The sequence below is a fragment of the Rhea americana genome, unplaced genomic scaffold (assembly GCF_003343005.1).
Source record: "Rhea americana isolate MKP2758 unplaced genomic scaffold, rheAme1 scaffold_27, whole genome shotgun sequence".
NCBI lineage: Eukaryota > Metazoa > Chordata > Aves > Rheiformes > Rheidae > Rhea > Rhea americana.
The window spans coordinates 7011676-7027432 of record NW_028186390.1 but is presented as its reverse complement, the minus strand read 5'-3'; the positions used below and the strand labels follow the sequence as shown (position 1 = coordinate 7027432).

The 15757-nt window shown below is 56.4% G+C and overlaps 3 protein-coding genes across 5 annotated transcripts; 2 read left to right on the top strand and 1 right to left on the bottom strand.

The window, feature by feature from the left end:
* The first annotated feature begins 145 nt into the window (after nt 1-145).
* HPDL (4-hydroxyphenylpyruvate dioxygenase like) lies at nt 146-3290 on the top strand. The gene is made up of 2 exons (XM_085308147.1): nt 146-414; nt 1626-3290. Exon 2 carries the CDS (start codon nt 1647-1649, stop codon nt 2847-2849), a length of 1203 nt encoding a protein of 400 aa, XP_085164273.1. The 5' UTR covers nt 146-414; nt 1626-1646; the 3' UTR covers nt 2850-3290.
* A 254-nt stretch (nt 3291-3544) lies between these two features.
* MUTYH (mutY DNA glycosylase) lies at nt 3545-9603 on the bottom strand. Of its 3 annotated transcripts, none has more exons than XM_085308144.1 (16): nt 9433-9603; nt 9020-9153; nt 8092-8131; nt 7663-7736; nt 7485-7526; nt 7325-7396; nt 6991-7104; nt 6600-6697; nt 6072-6216; nt 5739-5814; nt 5475-5660; nt 5132-5277; nt 4754-4906; nt 4569-4619; nt 4124-4270; nt 3545-4015 (listed from the first exon to the last, which is right to left on the bottom strand). In XM_085308144.1, exons 1-15 carry the CDS (start codon nt 9527-9529, stop codon nt 4166-4168), a joined length of 1533 nt encoding a protein of 510 aa, XP_085164270.1. In that variant the 5' UTR covers nt 9530-9603; the 3' UTR covers nt 3545-4015; nt 4124-4165. The 3 variants fall into 3 exon arrangements, with proteins under 3 accessions (XP_085164270.1, XP_085164271.1, XP_085164272.1); XM_085308145.1 differs by having other exon boundaries at nt 3545-3714; XM_085308146.1 differs by lacking the exons at nt 3545-4015; nt 5475-5660 and having other exon boundaries at nt 5699-5814.
* Nucleotides 9604-9847: 244 nt separating this feature from the next.
* Nucleotides 9848-15433, top strand: TOE1 (target of EGR1, exonuclease). Its single transcript, XM_085308143.1, has 7 exons — nt 9848-10091; nt 10174-10214; nt 10400-10496; nt 10742-10900; nt 11318-11577; nt 13044-13215; nt 14472-15433. Exons 1-7 carry the CDS (start codon nt 9981-9983, stop codon nt 15273-15275), a joined length of 1644 nt encoding a protein of 547 aa, XP_085164269.1. The 5' UTR covers nt 9848-9980; the 3' UTR covers nt 15276-15433.
* The last annotated feature ends 324 nt before the right edge of the window (nt 15434-15757 follow it).

Below are 15757 nucleotides of genomic sequence, written 5' to 3'. Positions count from 1 at the left end.
CGCCCGTCTCGGCCGCCTTCCCCTGCTGCAGGCAGCGGTGCTGCTGCTTATCAGGCCTTTTTATTTATTTATTTATTTTTTYCCTGYGAACACGGCCTGGCGTCTTTTGGACCAGTGTAAACTCGCAGCATCCGCAGCGCCCGGCGAGCGGCTCAAACGCGCCCGGTGCAGCCCCGGAGCGGCTCCCGCGCTGCCCCAACGCCGCGCTCCGCAGCCTGCCGGCGAGCCTCTCCCGCGGTGGGCAAACGCCCCCGGCGCCGCCGGCCCCCTTCCCGCTCCGCTCCGGGGAGGAGCGAACCGCCGGCTCCGCGCTGCCTCCGGGCGGAGCACACCTCTGCCCCCAAAACCCCCTTCCCACCTCGCAGCCTTGCACGGCGCTGCCGGGAGCCGGCTCGCCGCCACGTGCGCGCCCAGGTGAGCCGCGGGCCTGGCGGGATGGCGGGACAGCGGGATGATGGGATGGCAGGACAGAAGGACGGCGGGCCTGGCGAGGATGGCGGGGCTGCGCCAGGCCCGGCGGCAGCGGCGGAGGCCGTGCCGGGAGCAGGCGCAGCGGCTGCGGGAGGGAGGAGGGAAGCAGGGCGGCCGTGCCGGGAGGCCCTGCCGGCGCGCCCGGGCTCGCTCGGGGTTGGGGGGGGGGGAGGCTTTCTGCCAGCCCCAGCAAGGCCCCCTTCCCGGGGCGGTGGTGGGGCAATGTTAAACAGGTTTCCCCCACTCCCACCCCKATGCACATCCATGGGGTCAGGAGGCCTCAGCTGGATGCTCTCGTCCAATAATGATATTTTTGGACAGGTCTTTTATTCCCATTAAGTATCGTATTTTTGCCCCGGGGGGGGGGGGTCAGTTCCCACCGGTGTCTCGCATACTTCACCCTCTATGGCTCTAGAGCAAGGTCACGGCTCRGCGCCTGCTGGGGGAGCGCCGTGTCCCCGCCGTCCTTGTCGGGAAGGGGGCTGGCGCATGGCGCTGCCGTGTCTCTGCTGCCCCATGCCGTTAGCAGGGCAGGGGTGCACCGCTGACGCGGGCAGGGGCCGAGCAGGAGACTTCAGGACGTAACCAGCATGCTCCTCTGTGCTTACCAGTCCAACCATTGCATTCCCAGTTATTGGTACAGGGTGCCCCCACTACCCTCGTCCCCACACACTCCTCAAGCACCCAGATACCCTTGACTATCCCTATCACAAACCTTGCTGCAGCCCCCTCCTAGGATGCACGACTCCAGGAGGGTCTCCCTTGGCTGCCACAAGGGCTTGGGGCTTTCCTCCTCCCCAGCCCGCAGTGCTGGTGTGGGGCAGAGCAGCTACCAGGCCCCAGAGGGGTGGTGGAATATTCAGCATCTGTGGGTAGCTCCTTGCAGCTAGTCTCAAAGGYAGGTGCCCTCAGAAGACAGTGAGAAGCATCTATTCTTGCAAGTGCAATAAGTGACCCTTATTTAAGAATATATATACACATATATGCATGCATACATACCTCTGTGTGTGTATACGTTTACACAAACACAGAGCCACATGCATGGTATCTATCACAGCCTGGTGGATCAGGGTAAGGGGTGGGGGAACAGCTAATTCCTTGAGGCCAGCAAGCCCCGCAGAGACTGCTCTGACGACCACGTGTCCTCCCTGCAGCGTGCCCAAAGCGCCCATGCCATGGCAGCCTCGCTGAGCCGCGTRTGCTTCGTCTCCCTCCACATCCCCTACGGGCAGGCCTGGGCCCAGGACCTCGCCACCGCCTTTCGCTTCCAGCCCTTTGCCGTGCGGGAGACACCACGGGTCCGGCAGTTGGCTCTCCGGCAGGGCGCTGCCGTCTTCATAGTCAATAAGCGCCTGGCACCCAGCTGTGGTGGCAGCTCCCATGGGGACTTTCTCTATGATGTGGACCCCCAGCCAGCCTTGGGCACAGCCTCCAACATCTGCTTTGAGGTGGACAATGTACCTGGGCTTTGCAAGCAGCTACAGAGCCGGGGGTGCTCCCTGCAGGTGCCCCCCACSGAGGTGGGTGATGACAGCGGCTCTGTCACCTACGCGGTGGCAAGCTCCATCGTGGGCAACATCAGCCATACCCTGCTTGACCGATCCCGCTACCGGGGGCTCTTCCTGCCTGGCTTCCAGGCAATCCCAGGACCCCCCCTAGATGTTGGGGATCATGTTGAAATCACACACTTTGACCACATCACCTACGTCTGCTCACGGGGGAGCACCAAAGTGGCTTTGGACTGGTACCAGCAATGCTTTGGTTTCCAGCGCTTCCAGCTGAACCCGCAGGAGAGCCTGTCCAAGGGATACACGATCAGTGGGCAAGGGGTTAGCATGCTCCTCCTGGCACTGCAGAGCAGCGAGGATACCCCAGCCCTGCCCCTCCACAACTGCAAACTCATCTTTGCTGAGTCCCTCTCAGAGGATGGCACGAACCAAGTTGATACCTTCCTGGAGCAGCACAGGGGGCCYGGGATCCAGCACGTTGGCCTCTGCACCCCAGACATCATAAACACAACCAGGGCCTTGAAGCAGGCTGGCGTGTGGTTTTTCATGCCCCCTTCCACCTATTACAGCCAGGGGGGCAAAAAGGAGGAGATTCAGGGGGCTGGGCAAGATCCCCATGTGCTGGCTGAGCTGGGCATCCTGCTGGATGCTGCAGTGCCTGGGGACAGTGAGAATGGCTGGCTGGCTGCTGACATCTCAGAGAGCTCCTCTCAGAAGAAATACTTAATGCAGATCTTCACTCACCCCATCTTCCCTGAGGAGACCTTCTTCCTGGAGCTCATTGAGCGGCAAGGTGCCCTGGGCTTTGGGGAAGCCAATATAAGGGCTCTGTGGAAAGCTGTGCAGGTCCATATGGCCCAGCAGCAGTAGCAGCAACTCTGCAAGCCTCCTGCTGTCCCTAGGGGTGGGACCCCACTGCAGATACCAGCATGCAGCTGCAACACATCTGAGGCTGATAGGGACTTCAAGAAGTCCCTGATCCACCCCAAAGCCAGCTCAGCTCAGCGTCAGGTCCAGCTGACCTCTGAGCATGGAGAGTGATTTCTTCCTGTCCTTGGACTYCCCCCTTCCAGTGATTTATCACTGTCTTGTGCAGACATTTGTCTTAATTTCAACTKAATCTAAGCAGATGTGTCTGCTGCATGGACAGATCTGCTGCAAACTGTACAGGRATGAAGCCTCAGAACTGAAGCGCTGCCAGAGGGAAGGGAGCAGGCATGCAAACCGCAGCCRCATGGGGGTTACAGCCTAGAGCCCCGTCAGTTCTAGTATAGTGACTTTTTCTTAATGAATTAAAAGAGTTGAACTTAACACACTGCTTTTATTTCTCTTCYTGTTAAGGAGGCACCAGGTGTCAGGCAGTCCTCTAGCTACCTTATTGTATAGGGGTTCACAGGCCCAGAAATCATTATCCAAGAAATCATTGCTTTCCCCAGCCGAGCCATGTGTCCTGCCTACCACCTTCTTATCTGAGGAAAGCTGCAGACATGGTGAGGGAAGGTCACAGCAGCTGCCCTGCACCGCTAGCTCAGCGGATCCACAGTGCAAAAGTAGCAGAAGGTGACTTAAGAAAAGCTTTAGGAGTTTATTAGAAAGCCTGTGGCTCCGATTCAATAAAAGCAAGTATAAAAAGGGCCTTTGGAGCCCATGATGGATATAGCAGCATCTCCAGTTGCCGTCTGGGAGCCGAGCTGCAGGGAAGCACCCAGATCTTCAGCACCTGGGAAGACAGCTCCTGGAGGAAACAGGGCAGTGGYGGCTCTAGTGGCATCCTCCCCACCACCAGAGAGACCCCTGCTACCRCCAGGCAGCAGTGTCAGAAGCAGTGGCCATAGTGGGCTGAAAACCTAAGCCAGGGCACCAGCAATACTCAGCAGTCACACTCTCTCCTGCAAGCTGAGTGGGAGACGAGAGCCCGGTTCTGCGTAACGTTGACCTCAGGACCCACATTGGCCATTTAGMGGCCCCCTGGGAAAGCAGGCACGTTTCCACAGCTGAGCCAGTGAAGCTGGAGGTCTGTACTGATGACTGTGGGGCTGAAAGGAGGAGCAGGAAGCTATTATGGGGTCTGCATTCCTCCAAGCCTCGGGCTGGAGCAGTGTGGAAGACTCCRTCCCCATCCCCATGTCCCGGGCAGGACTCACCACAGTGCAGCTCTCCGGCAGTCTCAGCAGCCAAAGATGCCATCACTGGGGGCTCGGTGCTCGGAGGAAGGCGTGGAGGGAGAGCTGCGTCCCAGTGGAGCAGCTACCAGCTCCCCCTGGCTTTGCCTGCCACTTCCTCTTGGAGCCCTGCAAGAAAGGCCAGCTGGGGCTGAGCCAAACCCTGAGCGGCCCCCAGAAACCACCCTTCAGGGCAGAACTAGGGGAACCCCAACACAAACTTCCAGAGGCAAAACCAGCCAGGTAAATCCCCCACACACAGCCCCGTCCCAGGCCAAGGATGCCCCAGGACCTGCCCTGGCCTAACCCCAAACCCTCAAGCGCATCTCACATGCGCCAAGGCCTCCAGCAATGCAGGCTGTGGCCTGGCCCATGGCAACACTAAGTGGCTCCCGAGACCTTCCTTCACCCCACCAGCCATGCCCACCTTGCCAAAGCCGTTCTGCTCCCCACRCTGCTTCCCATACGCTTTCAGCACCTGAAGGAAGCCCAAGAGAGCCAGAGTCAGTTGAATAACATCCAGGGCTTGGAGTCAGGATGGCTCCACAGAAGTCAGGGGGACTTCAGAGGTGTCAGAGATGCAGAGGGAAGAGAGTAAAGGCCCCCCAGTACCTTCTTCATGGCTGTGGACACAGCAGAGGTACAGAACTCCTCCTCTGTCACCCAGCGAGATGGAGACAATGCAGGGTCTAGCGTCACATCTCCATTTACAGGTAGGGAGTAGACCACATACGTCTGGTGGATGTGAGAGAAGATGTGGATGACCTGCAAGTAGATGAAAACAGGCTGAGATGGGCAGCTGGGAGGCAGCTGGGGAAGTGTCACTCGCTTGGCTCCTCCACGCATGAACCAAGGTCTATCAGGGCTGAGAGGAGCAAGGCAGGAAGGGAGAGGACTAATGGGAGGGAAGAGGAACCCTCTTCCTCATTCTGCTACATCCCTCAGAGCTGTGCATGGGGCTCAYGTTGCTCCCTCTGACCCCAGGCTCACCTCTCCAACATAGTGCAGGCCTCCTGCTGCGACACGCTGCCCTGTCCAGGCCTGCAGRTGATCCGCCAGCACCTCCCTCTGCTCCTCCTCCTGCAGGCCCAGAGCCAGCGGGAGGCTGGGGAACTCCCACAGCCCAGCCAGGAGCCCTGGGGAGAAGGGGCAGAGATGTGAACAGGCGAGAGGTGCAGCTGGGGACACTGAGCCTCATCACAGCCCTGACGGGCGCCTTCTGCCCACAAGGAGCTCTGCTATGGCATGCCCTGTTCCCAGGCTGCTCCACGCCTCGGGCAKCCAGGAAGGTGCCGTGTGGTGCCTCGGCCCTCCTCGCGCCCAGCGCCAGTACCCGAACTGGGCCTCTGCACGATGAGGTACTCCAGGGCCCCGCGGTGGTCCCTCCGCTCCAGCACGCATGTGGCCGTCCGCGCCACCCGCGGCTGCTTCTTTGCTGCTTTCCGGGGGAAGTTGGTCACCCCTAGGCTGCTGTCCCAYGGCTCCGTGGCTGGAGGGCACAAGGAACAGCCCCCAACTCCTGCAAACACCAAAGCAACAGTCACCGCAGGGCTGTACCTAGAGCTGCAACAGGGATCCTCCCCGCCACGGTGCTTACGACAGTCCTCGACATCAGGCACTGGGGCGCAGGTCCCAAGCAGCCTCTGGGAGGCGAGGCCCAACTCCTTCTCCACCTGCAGGGCAGGACAGAGGGACAGGCTCACCCATCAGCCAGCCTCATCCCATGCTCAGCAACCTCTCGAGACCAGCACCTGCCTGGGATGCAAGATTACACCCAGCCAAGGACAGCTTGCAACAGGGGTATGGGACAGGGACAAATAAGAAGCATCCAGAGAGTGGGCTCAGGGTCTTTTTGCAGCCCTCTTGGGAGGGCTATTAGCCYCCAGCCAGCTGCATGCTAGCACAGGACAGGTTTGGGGACCGTACCTACCCTGCGCTGTGCTCGGCAGTGCTGCTTCACGGGGCACTTGTCGCACAACGGGGCCTTGGGCACGCACACAGTAGCCCCCAGCTCCATCAGGGCTTGGTTAAAATCCCCTGGGCGGCTCCTGTCTACCAGGGCATTGGCCATGTCCCTGGGAGAAACGGCAGTGAGCGGCGCGGGGCTCCGCAGGGAAGGGCCCGCAGGACTCCAGCCGGCAAAGGGAGATGCTCCCAGCTGGGCAGAGGCAACAAGAGTCCTTTCCCTTGTGCAGGAATTGCGACCCCCAGCACCAGGAGGGGAACCTCCATTCCCAAGAGCTCCCACACCCCTGGCCTCCCTCCACGGGCTCAGCTCCCTGAGGCTCCCAAATAATCCCATCCTCAGCTGCAAATGAGCAGAGCTGCAATTACCACCAAGAGAGCCGATGCGAACAAGCCCCTGGTGGGTGCTGGAGAAGAGCAATGGCTCTGCACCCCTCTGCCCACACCCAGGCCCAACCACGCAGCTCAGAGCGGGGACAAGCGTTCACCTCACCAGAGCCGGTCGACAACTGCCAGGCTGCTGGAGTCAGCACCGATGCACCGTAGGCGGCACAGGACGCGGATCACGTTCCCATCCACAACACCTGTGGCCTGGGGTGAGGAGCCAGATGGCAGCAGTTATTGTGCTGGGCCCTGCCTGTGCTCCGCGGGAGCCGGCCCAGGGACAGGAGGGAGGGAAACGAATGAGCCCGACTCCAACCCGCAGGCTGAACCGGGCAGTGGGAGAGACGAGCTGCAAAGCAGGGGAGAAGCAGAACCACACACAGAGCCCCCAGGCAGCCTCAGCTCTGCAAGCTCTGACAGCAGGACTCTCCTGGGAGCAGGTCTGGGTGGCAGAGAGGAGAGACCAGCCCCTCTTCTTGCCACTATTGCCCAGCTCTCACCTGGCCGTATGAGATGGAAGCGATGGCTCCCGCTGTGTATCTGCCCACTCCTGGCAGCAGCTTCTGCAGGTCCTCAGCCGTCCTGGGCATCCTGCCAGCCAGCTGGGACACRACCTGCAAGAGAGGCAGCGTCCATGGCCAGAGGAGCAGCCAGGATGTGCATTTGCAACCCATTTTGCCCATAGTAGAGAGGGATCCCAGTCTCTGTGGCCCCACACTTGAGCACTGCCAGCAGCACACAGCCCCTGGGAGCCAGGGCAGRTGTGAGCCAGCATCACGTCACGGGCTGCAGAGAGATTAGGAAATGCCCCCCAACATCTCAACACCCAGCTACCTTCCTCGCTGCCTCCTGCAGACGCTTCCCTCGTGAGTAGTAGCCGAGTCCTGCCCACAGCTCGTTCACCTCCTGCTCCAAGAGGCATGACGTGGTGTTAGAAGGGGCAACAGGAAGGGCCATGAGCGCAGGAGAGTGCCCAGTCCCAAGCAACGCTCACCTCCAGGGATGCTTCTGCCAGAGCCTGCAGTGTTGGCCATTTCTGTGGTACAGAGGGAAGGGAAAAGTTAGGAGCAAGCACAGCTGTGCTYTGCAGTTGGGGATGTGCCACAGGCATCTGCCAAGATCTCCAAAACAGAGGGCTCCAAGTACAAGACTAAGACGTGGGGAAGAATCACCTGCATCCAGCGGTTGTAATAGTCGATCACCGTAGCCACCTGTGTCTGCTGCAGCATGATCTCAGACACCCACACTGCAGGGAGCACAGGAGGGATCAGAGCAAAGGTACCAATGCCACTGACCCCCCCCCCCCACCACCAGGCCTACCACACCGTGGCCACATTGGGACTGCAGATGACAAGCACTGTAGCAGCCCCTCACTCACAGGACCTCTTCCCAAATCCATCCCTCCATCCCTACATGCTGTCCCACCAAAGGCTTGATAGTGGGACTYGGAGGCTCTCATGGCCAGCCGGAAGCAGCAGGCAGCTTGTTCAGAGGATGCTGACAAAAGCCATTAGTTCCTCACAAGCCCGAGCYGTGCATCCACATCATGTGGCAACACAGAAGCACTCCTCAGTGCTGCCAGCACGGTCCCTGCTCCTCACCTGCGTATGCCCGTCTGTCAACATCTGGCTCACTTGCAGCCTGAAACAGGAAGACAGTGTTAGAACAGAGTGACACAGGACCTCTCTTGAGGATGGACATGCCCTGAAAGATGCCAGGCCCACTCATTCCCYTCCCATTTTACCTCTGCATACTGATACCCCAAAGCACTTCATCGGGCAAAAAAAAAAATCACTTACTCTGCAATTTGAGCAATACGAAAGAACCTACAAAAAAAACTCCCTCAAAGTGCTCACAAGTTCTGAATTCAGGTTAACCAGGCAATAGCCAAAGCACTGTCCCCAGGAAACAGCACAAGAAACTGCATGACTCTTCTACAGCCACATTTTGCCCTAGAGGCTCAAAACCCCAACAGAGGAGCTGTCCCAGACCCGAGCCCCTTTGCATGGGAGCATGTCCCAGAAGAGCCACACGGGTCTCAGTACTACTTGGACGAATGCTTGCTATAAAGCTAAGGTCCACTCCACACTTTCCCAGCCACTGGGTAACTACCTGTTTTTGGACCTAGTACAGAGCATGGCACTAGCTGAAACACTTTGCAGGCTTGCAACAAATCCAAGGAAAGTCATCTTTACACAGYACTCACTGCTGCAAGACACCACAGAGGCAGGAACAAAATAGGTTTAAAAATGATTACATTTATGGTAGAAAAGTCCTCAGAGTGGGAGGATACATTTGAAGAACTGTTACCCTGTTCCTAGCTTCACCTTACATCCTGCTCTACCGCTCACAGTCAGAGACTAGACACAGATCAGGAAACAACCAGGTTCTGCTGAAAGCCCAACCCCATTTCCAAGACCCCTTCCACTTTCAAGCCATTAAAGCTTGCCTCACATAGTGAAAGACACTGCAGTCACCTCACCAACGCTTCCTAAAAGTGGTGGGACCAAATTCCTTGCCTGCCCTTACCAGTGTCCGCCAGGGAAGGTCCCGCTTGCATTTGTCATACCAAGCGAGCAGGTTCCTGCGCACGGCCTCAATCTCGGCTGCATCACTGAAGAGATGCGGCGCAGAAGGCTGAGCGGGTGCTGGAGCAGGACCCCCTGCCAAGAGGGCAGCACAGGGTCAGGGCACAGGAGGGGCTGGCAGAAGGGGCTCAGCAGAGAGGAGCCCGACTGCAGCACCGCGGGGCGGCCAGAGGCCCCACAGAGCCGCCGCCGGGTGGCGGAGCGCCGAGGGCCGAGCCCTGCGAGGGCGCTGCAAGGAGCCGCAAAGCAGCGGGAAGAGCCCGAGCTGGGGGCTTGAGGCTCCGGGAGGGGCAGGAAAGACTGCCCGCGCCCGCCCGCCCGCCCGCACCCCGCCGCCCTCCCCCCGCCGGGCACCTCCGCGCGCCGCGGCGCCCGTCCGCCTCTTCCCCGGGGACGGCGCCGCGCGGCTCCGCCGGAGCCCCCTGGCAGCCGCCGCCCGGAGCTGGCTCATGCCCGGGCCGGGGCGGCCCGCAGCGGGCCGGAGCCGAACCCCGAACCCCGCACGGCGGCACGTGAGACTTTCCCGGGAAAATGTTTCCTTTCCACCGCCCCGCCCCCGAGCGTGGACAAATCAGAGCCGGTGGCCCCGGACCCGCCCTCCGCGAGTGAGCCAATCGGAACGAGGCACAAGGCAGCACTTTCGCGCCCTTCCTCTCTCCGTGCAGCCCCGGGAGGAGGGGGCGGGACCTCCCGTGCGGCAGAGCCAACCAGCGCTCCGGGGAAAAAAAAGGCTCCGCCCCTTTTCCCGCCGGCCCTAGCGGCTACGCGAGAAGGGCCCCGAGAGGCTGCCCGCGCTAAACGCCCGGTTCCTTAAAAAACAGATTTCAGTCGAAAGCAGGTTTTGGAAAGGAGCAAAAACCCGTCGCGGGGTCCGCAGCGGCAGGAGGGAGGCGCGGGCGGCCATGGCGGGCTGGCGGGTGCCGGTCGTGGACGTGCAGAGCGACAACTTCACGGAGCTGTGGCCCTCCATGGTGCTGGCCGTGCGCACCGCCACCTTCGTCGCCGTGGACACGGTGAGGCGGGGGCGGGGGGCGGCCGGGGGGCGCCGGTGCCCGCGGCCGGGCCGGGCCGCTGACGGGAGTGTCCCGCCCGCAGGAGCTGAGCGGCCTCGGCGCCAGGAAGTCGCTGCTGAGCCCGTGAGTGCGCGCCGGTGCCGGGGGGGGAGGATGGGGGCGCGGCGGGTGGCGCCGCCGGTACCGGCCCGGGCCCGGCGGCTCGGCGGCGGTTCGCGCTCGGCCCCGCCGCAGCGCAGGCCCGGGGGCAGCCGGCGCGGGGCGCCCGCGGTGGGGACGCGTCAGCTCTCGTTGCCCTCCCGGCGCAGGTGCATCGAGGAGCGGTACAAGGCTGTGTGCAGCGCTGCCCGAACGCGCTCCGTGCTGTCGCTGGGAATCGCGTGCTTCAAACAGCTCCCCGAAAAGGTAGGTGGCCCGGGGCGCGGCTTCGCTCGCCGCGGACCCAGTCGTTCCTCCCGGCTGGCCTGAGACCTTCAGAGGGAGGAGCTGGCGCACGGACTCCAAGTTGAGGTGGGATTCATCCCACCAACGTTCRCGGTCTGGCTGAGTGCTTACAGCTCTTCAAACTTGTTGCTTKCTTATCTAGAGCTCTTTGCAACGGGGGTTTGTGTTAGCCTGACTTCCTTGCTTTGCACGCTCTCTTTCTGCAGCCTGAGAACACCTACCTCTCCCAGATCTACAACCTGACGCTCCTCTGCATGGAAGATTACATCGTCGAGCCCCAGTCAGTGCAGTTCTTGGTGCAGCACGGCTTTGACTTCAACAAGCAGTACTCTCGGGGGATCCCCTACCACAAGGGCAATGATAAGGTACAAAACTGCTGCCCGAGGCCGATACCTTCTACTTTYCTGTGAATCCCTGCTTGGTGGCTGTCTCTGCATTGGGCTCCTTGGCTTGCCCTGCTCCAGGCTTTTGCAGAGACATCACAGGGAGGATGCTGGGTTTCCCCCGGCCCCAGAGTTGTCTTCCTACAGCTACTGTGTAGGACATGTGGCTGCTGTATGAAGATGGGCTTGAGCTGGGATCTCGACTGTGGGATATCCCTTTGCTTTTTATWTCCAGGCTTTCTGTTGTTGTAGCTGCTTTTTCCAGATATCCAGGCCTGTATATAGTCAAAGCAAGCAACAGATGAAGGCAGCATCCTGCTGTAGCAGGCTCTAAGAACTTCCTGGTATGGGTGCAAGTCAAGACACTAAGGCTTGCTGACTTAGTCCTTCTTCTTTCAGGGCAATGAGAACCAGAGCCAGAGCGTTCGGACCTTTTTTCTGGAACTTATACGAGCAAAGAAGCCCCTCGTTCTCCATAATGGCCTGATTGATCTGGTGTTCTTGTACCAGTGCTTCTATGCTCACCTTCCAGACAGCCTTGGCACTTTCACTGCTGACCTCTCAGAAATGTTTCCAGCAGGAATATACGACACTAAGTATGCTTCTGAGTTTGAGACCCGCTTTGTAGCATCCTATTTGGAATACGCTTACAAGAAGTGGTGAGTGGCTGTCTGATATTTAAAGGTTAAGGGGGGAATGGCAAAGGGATTCAGTGTTTTTTTTTTACAGATAGAGATTGAGGGTTTTGTGCTATCCTGATGAGTGAAGAAAGGTGCTTTTGAGATGATTCTGTACTGTGCCTTTCTGTGCTTTCTCTTTCTAGGATGGGTGCTGACTAAATAAGGGTATATTTCATAATATGCTTTATCTGTTCGTTAGGTAACTGCTGAAAGGGGAGTTCCAGCTTCTGGCAGCAATTGTGGTCACTCAGTGACTGATCTGACTGAAAACTAAGCATGATTGCATGGCTGTGCAATTACGTGGTCTGACAGTGCTCCAGGGACRCAGCAGTAACACATGCAAAAAAAGCAGAAGCACTCCCTTACRACCCTGCTAGAGAGAAAGCAAAATGACAGACACACAGACAGTTAGGCTCTGTCTGCAGGATCTGCTTGTTGTAATGCAGTTTTCCAGGGGATAGTGCAGGTGAAGAGTGCATGTTCCCTGCACRTCTGACACAGTGTGCCAGCTCTGTCATGCTGGCTGTCTCTTGTCACATAGGGTCATCTCTTTCATTCCAGGCAAAGGTTGGGCTCTCCTTCTAMGGGGTCCTGACTTACTTCCTGGTTTCCTCATGGATATCTTCATAGATATCTTCTAGGCACCCACATGTTAGAAGCAGCCATGTYAGTGCAGCTCACATGTCAGTTTGGACCTTGGCTCTGTACTCACCCCACAATCTAATCAAGACCCTGGTAGTGATACAGCCCCTTGAATCTCCTCTAAGCTGAGACCGTGCTGTCTTTGTGCAGAGGAAAAGTAGTGTGTTTCAGTGACTTTTACAATCAGAAACTGTCATTTTGGCGCATCTGGAAGTGTTCAGGATGGCTGTACTCAAACATGAGAATGCTTTAACAGAATCAAGATACTTTTAGAACTGATCTCTTAAATGCTTCAGTAAACAGTCCTAGTTGCATGAAAAGGTATAAAGGCCTTTAGGGCCTTTAAGTCTGCTCTTGGGACAAAACAGTTTTCTCTTGAGTTGGGAGAACTTGTCTCCACTGCTCATATGTGATCTATCTAGATAATGGCTGCTGAATACTTTATACAACAGCTCATTCTTTCTCCGTTAGCACTATTATAACTAACACATTATCTTAGTGTATTAGAGTTTAAACCAAGGTATGTGTGCCCTTCTCCTATAGCTTCACCAGTGACAGCGTTGTCCTTGTCTGTAYGTAGATGTAAGAGAACCAGCCTCTAAATAAGCATGGAAACAACTGCTTACTAAAGCTATTCTCCCTGGGCTATTTTTTTCCCAGCAAGCTGTCAAAYGGCCTTGAGCTCAAGAGCAAGAAACTAGAGGATTTAAGGTTTGATGCAGAACAGCACATTTGCACCAGCTCTGTCTTGGGTTATCTTCCGTGAGTTAACTACAGTAACGGCATGCTCTTGTGTGTTCCAGCAAGCGAGAAAACTGTAAGCTGAAGGACACCAGCAGCCAGCACCTTACCATCGAGTTCTGCAACTACCCTGCCAACATGTCTTGCTACATTGATTATCGCTACTGTTCTTTGGAAGAGACAAGACACACTGTGGGGGAGGCAAATAAGGTGCCTGTCTGTGAGAAATTTTCGGTAAGTAATGTGAATCTCAGTTTCCTACTTGGCTCTATGGGAAGAGCCAAGTGTGGCCAGAACAGGAAGTGGTAGGAAAGCACTTAGAAACTTCCATTTGCTTGCTTCGTGGTACAAGGAGGGAACATCTTCAAAGTTGAGGTGACCTCAGAGCTGAAAAGAGATGTAGCATGCTCTGCTCTGAAGCAGTGAATTTCACAGGTTCAGGAGAGGCCAGGATTCAAAAAGAGTCTCTACAGTCCTAAATAGTGGGATGGTATCAGTTACAATACCAGCTGCTGTCATGGAAGGGCCAAAAATTCTAAGTTTGGCTTAACCTCTAAGCAAGAAAGGCCTCCTCTTTTCTCCCCTGTATCTTGATTAGCAATACAAAAAATCTTACCTGGCTGCAGCCTGTGGGACTGTAGCTAAGTGTCATCCATGGTCTCTCTCAAGTCTTGGTGCTGCTACAGCGTTAAACAAGAACCAGTTGGATCACAACCAGTTTCTGAGTCTTTAGAGGAAAAAGGAGCTCTTCCCCACGTTATTTGTTAATGCCACAGAACRATGTAGGTTGAGGGCATCTCTGGGAGTCTCACATCCGGCCTCCATCTCTCAGTTGCTCAGAGCCTTGCCCAGTGAGTTTTGATACCTCCAAAGAGAGATTACAAAACCCTTCCAGGCCCCTGTTCCAGTGCTCAAACACTCATTGTAAAAACACTTTCCTTTGTATCTAATCAGAATTTCCTTTTGATTTTTACCACTTGCTGTTTCCCTGTGTACCTCCCAGAATAGCCTAGCTCCATCTTCTCTGTAACTTCTGGTTTAGGCAGCTGCAGACAGCAATTGGCTCTCCCTACACCCCTTATCTTAGTCTTCTCCAGGTGGAACAAGCCCATCTTCTTTGGTTTCTCCTCATACCTCATGTGTTACATCTTGATAGCTCTCAGCTGCCCCCACTCTAGTTTGTCAGTGCCTTGTGCTGGGGAAGGGGAGGGAGGGACACCGTAACTGGACACAGTGCTGCAGATGCAGCCTCMCAGTCCCTAAAAAGAGAAGATTAATCAGTTCCCTTTACCTGCTGGCTGTGCTTTTGCTAGTGCAGCCCACTTTGTCATATACTCCCCTCTAGAACRGCAGAAACATTCACTTTTTCTGCTTCAACTTTACCTGTGAACTATTAGTTGATGCCATAGTGAGATGCGTGTATGACCATAAACCTGGAATCTGCTCTAATGAGGAGGCTGGTGGCTACTGACTTCTSTCTTTCTCCCCAGGCCTATGGATGGTGCCCAAATGGATTGAAGTGTCCCCAGTCTCATAATATTGACCTCATAATTGATGAGGATGACAAGCTTTGGGAGGAGAAGCGGAAGAAACGGAAGCACAAGTGGAAACGTCGAAAGAATGTAGAAGGGTCTGCAAAGGAATTTGAGCAGGAAAGCTCAGGGAAAGAAATGGAGCTAGCTCAGAATGGGGAGGAGGGACCACCACGAAAACAGAGCAGCTGCTGGCTCAGAGAGACAGCTATGCAGCTGGCAGAGATCATATGCAACACTGAGGGTGGGCAGCTGGAGGAGACTGACATGGAACCAGAGGTTAGTTCAGACACCAGCACACATGCCAAAGTGGAGGATGATTTGGGGAGCACTGAGGCAACTGCTGTCCCCTTAGAAGCCTCCATCAGCCCTTCTGCCAAGGGAAATGGCTCTGACAGTGACCAAGTGGAAGGGAAATCAGAGGTCCCTGCTGGGGCAGGCTCAGTCAGTCACCCAAACAGCTCTGAGACTGAAACTGCATCTGCTGCAGGAAAGCAAAGGGAATCCCAGGCCCTCCCTTCACAGGGGGGCACCCACCGAGCTGGCTTTGATGCTTTCATGACTGGCTATATAATGGCTTATGTTTGGATGCTCAAGAAAGGAAAAAGCACGGACACTGGTGCAGGGCCATGGTTGCCAGACTGTCATAATAAACTGTACCTCAGTGGGAAATCAGTGCCACTTCAAATAGTGAAGAGCTCGTTTTCTAAATCTTCCAAAGCTCACAGCCAGAAGATGAAGTTGGCCTGGGCCAGTGGCTAGAGCTAGAAGACTCTCAGAATTGTTTTGTGTCCCCTCCTCACCACCCCAAGTTTTGAAGGTCTTGACTTTATTCTATCAAGAACTGACCAAGAAGGAAGCAAATTTCTTATTCCTGCTTTTGCTTTAACTTCTGACCAATTAAATTGCTCTGAATTGGAGTTCCCCATGGTGTTCCTTAGCAGCATCCTGAGCTGTGAAGACTGGTTGGAGAAGGACAAAGAGTGCACTTCTCCAGTGCACCCACGGCTGCAAACTGAAGTGTTCTGCATCCACGTGGGTTTTTACAAACCAGTCAGGGCTGTCTTTCAGGAGAAAAAAGAAATAACACACTACTAGCACAGGTCTCACTTCTTGCAGAAAATGAAGAGGGTAATCCCTTGATAATGCAAAATTAGGAGACAGAGGCCAGAGCTCCCTCTTTAAACCTCTTAGCGTACTAAAGCAACAGCATCCTCCCAGATACTGCTTTTATCCTTTCTGTA

Coding starts and splice junctions, on each gene's coding strand:
- TOE1 (XM_085308143.1), top strand. CDS start 9,981: ATGGCGGGCTGGCGGGTGCCGGTCGTGGACGTGCAGAGCGACAACTTC. Junction 10,497..10,741: donor TCAAACAGCTCCCCGAAAAG/GTAGGTGGCCCG, acceptor CTCTTTCTGCAG/CCTGAGAACACCTACCTCTC. Junction 13,216..14,471: donor CTGTCTGTGAGAAATTTTCG/GTAAGTAATGTG, acceptor CTTTCTCCCCAG/GCCTATGGATGGTGCCCAAA.